General features: G+C 45.8%; 1 protein-coding gene across 3 annotated transcripts in view; it reads right to left on the reverse strand.

Annotated features, from left to right (window-relative positions):
* The window catches only part of SLC39A11 (solute carrier family 39 member 11), a 462,191-nt gene that overhangs the window by 452,986 nt on the left and 6,709 nt on the right, over positions 1-2,496 (reverse strand). For all 3 annotated transcript variants that reach the window (XM_017535605.2, XM_017535603.2, XM_017535604.2), the window contains one exon: positions 788-826. In XM_017535605.2, coding sequence (XP_017391094.1) covers positions 788-826 — 39 coding nt within the window. The remainder of the gene's footprint in view (positions 1-787; positions 827-2,496) is intronic.

Genomic DNA, 2,496 nt, shown 5'->3' on the forward strand with positions numbered 1-2,496 from the left:
CCCATAGTACCTGCTACTCAGGAGGCCAAGTTGGCAGGATCACCTGAGCCCAGAGAAGTTGAGGCTGCAGTGAGCCACGATTGTACCATTGTACTCTAGCCTGGGTGACAGAGTAAAACCCTGTCTCAAAAAAAAAAAAAGTCTATAATAAAAGGTCTTTTTTTTTTTAGATGGAGCCTCGCTCTGTCACTCAGGCTGGAGTGCAGTGGTGTGATGTCAGCTCACTGCAACCTCTGCCTCCCAAGTTCAAGCAATTCCCCTGCCTCAGCCTCCCAAGAAGCTGGAATTATAGGCGCACACCACCACGCCCAGCTAATTTTTGTATTTTTAGTAGAGAGACAGGGTTTCACCACATTGACCAGGCTGGTGTCAATCTCTTGACCTCGTGATCCACCCACCTCAGTCTCCAAAAATGCTGGGATTACAAGTGTGAGCCACTGCGCCCGGCGTAAAAGGTCTTTTAAGGGAGAAGAGGGGGAAAGAAAGTGTATTTAGTTAGAGCCAACTATGTTTTAGGCTAGGCCTGTGCTGGGCCCTTATTAAATATGATCTTATTTTCCTAATCCTGAGGCAGCTACCAAATCAACCTCCTTTGCTGTCTAAAGAGAAATGGGCATTTGATAAGCTGGGAAATAAATACAGCAGGTGGTAAGAGCGAGCCGTTAGCACCCGGGGAACACAGAGATGCATCTAGTTCACAAAGGGAGGGACGGGAGACAGCCCTTGGCAGACAAATGTCACAATCAGTACGTCTCAATTTGTATTTCTCCTACTACATGCTACTTACCCCTGCAGCAAAGCCAAGACTTCCATCTAAGATCCGCCTCTGAAAATCAAAACAAGATGTTTCAGTTTCCAAGAGACAATAAGATGATGTTTCCTGGGACAAGAAACCATAAGGCCCAAAAGAGCCACACAGATGAAGACTGGCCCACCCCTGAGCTTGTGAGCTCGTGAATTTATACAATGGGCCGAGAACCAGGGGGAAAGTTTCCGGTTTTCCATACGCCCCATAGCCAATCAGCAGTGTTTTTGCAGGCAGTGTTTGGCTTGCCGTGGCCCTTGTGTTGTCTCTTACTCAGCTCACGCTGTGAATTACAACTATAAACCTTTAGTAAGTAGACAGCCTACAAGATGGAAATTACGAAGTGATGGTGAGGAGCAGGTAGAACGACAGAACCCTCAGACAAGCTGGTTCACGCCTGTAATGAGCCACCGTGGGATTACAGTGGCTGATGCCCGTAATCCCACAGTAGCTCACGCCTGTAAACTTTGGGAGGCCTAGGAGGGCAGATTACCTAAGGTCACGAGTTCAAGACTAGCCTGGCCAACATGGTCAAACCCCCGTATCTGTTAAAAATACAAACAAAATTTGGCCAGGTGTAGTGGTTCACGCCTATAATCCCAGCAATTTGGGAGGCCAAGGAGGGCAGATCACCAGAGGTCAGCAGTCTGAGACCAGCCTGGCCAACGTGGTGAAACTCTGTCTCTACTAAAAATACAAAAATTAGTTGGGCATGGTGGCGCACACCTGTAATTCCAACTATTTGGGGGGCTGAGGCAGGAGAATCACTTGAACCTGGGAGACAGATGTTGCGGTGAGCCGAGATCACACCATTGCATTCCAGCCTGGGCAACAAAAGCAAAACTCCGTCTCAAAGAAAAAAAAAAAAAAACTCACACAATGGGGGTGCAAATGGACACCACCAGTTTGGAAAACTATTTGACATCACCAATGAGAGGTGAACACTATGCGTCCCAACAGGAATGCACCTGGATTCAATAAACCCATGAACAAAAATGTTCAGCAGTGCTATTTGTAAGAGCCCAAAACTTGAAACTATCTAAATTCTCACCAACAGCAGAATGGATATGTTAATGAGGATATACTCACACAGCAGATATCATATAGCAATGGGAACACACATACACCCTATAGTTATATACACCTTACAAACAGGGACATTCCAGAAACGGGAAAACAAATAGGGTGAAATGAGCCAGATACATACATACTATATGATGACTCCATCTAAATAAAGCACAGAAACAGGGAAAATATCCCTGCTGGGAGAGCTTAGGAGGGAGATGACCCTTGCAGTGGAGGTTGGGGGTGGTGGGATTGGAAGGGGCTGTGAGGTGAGAAGCTGGTATTGTTTTGTTTCCTGATCCGGGCTCTAGCTTCATGAGCATTTGTGGAAAATTATCAAGCTGTACAGCTAAAAAAATTCACCAGCCTAATAAAATGGGTGCTTTTCCACACACATCTTATATTTCAATAAAAAGATGGTGTTTTCTCTTTTTTTTTTTTTGCTATCCATCCACAGATAAATGGATAAACAAAATGGGGTATGTACATACAATGGAATAGTCTTCAGCCTTAAAAATGAAAGAAATTCTGCCAGGCGCGGTGGCTCACGCCTGTAATCCCAGCACTTTGAGAGGCCGAGGCGGGTGGATCACGAGGTCAAGAGATCGAGACCATCCTGGTCAACA

This window comes from Cebus imitator, unplaced genomic scaffold (assembly GCF_001604975.1).
Source record: "Cebus imitator isolate Cc_AM_T3 unplaced genomic scaffold, Cebus_imitator-1.0 Scaffold93, whole genome shotgun sequence".
Lineage (NCBI taxonomy): Eukaryota > Metazoa > Chordata > Mammalia > Primates > Cebidae > Cebus > Cebus imitator.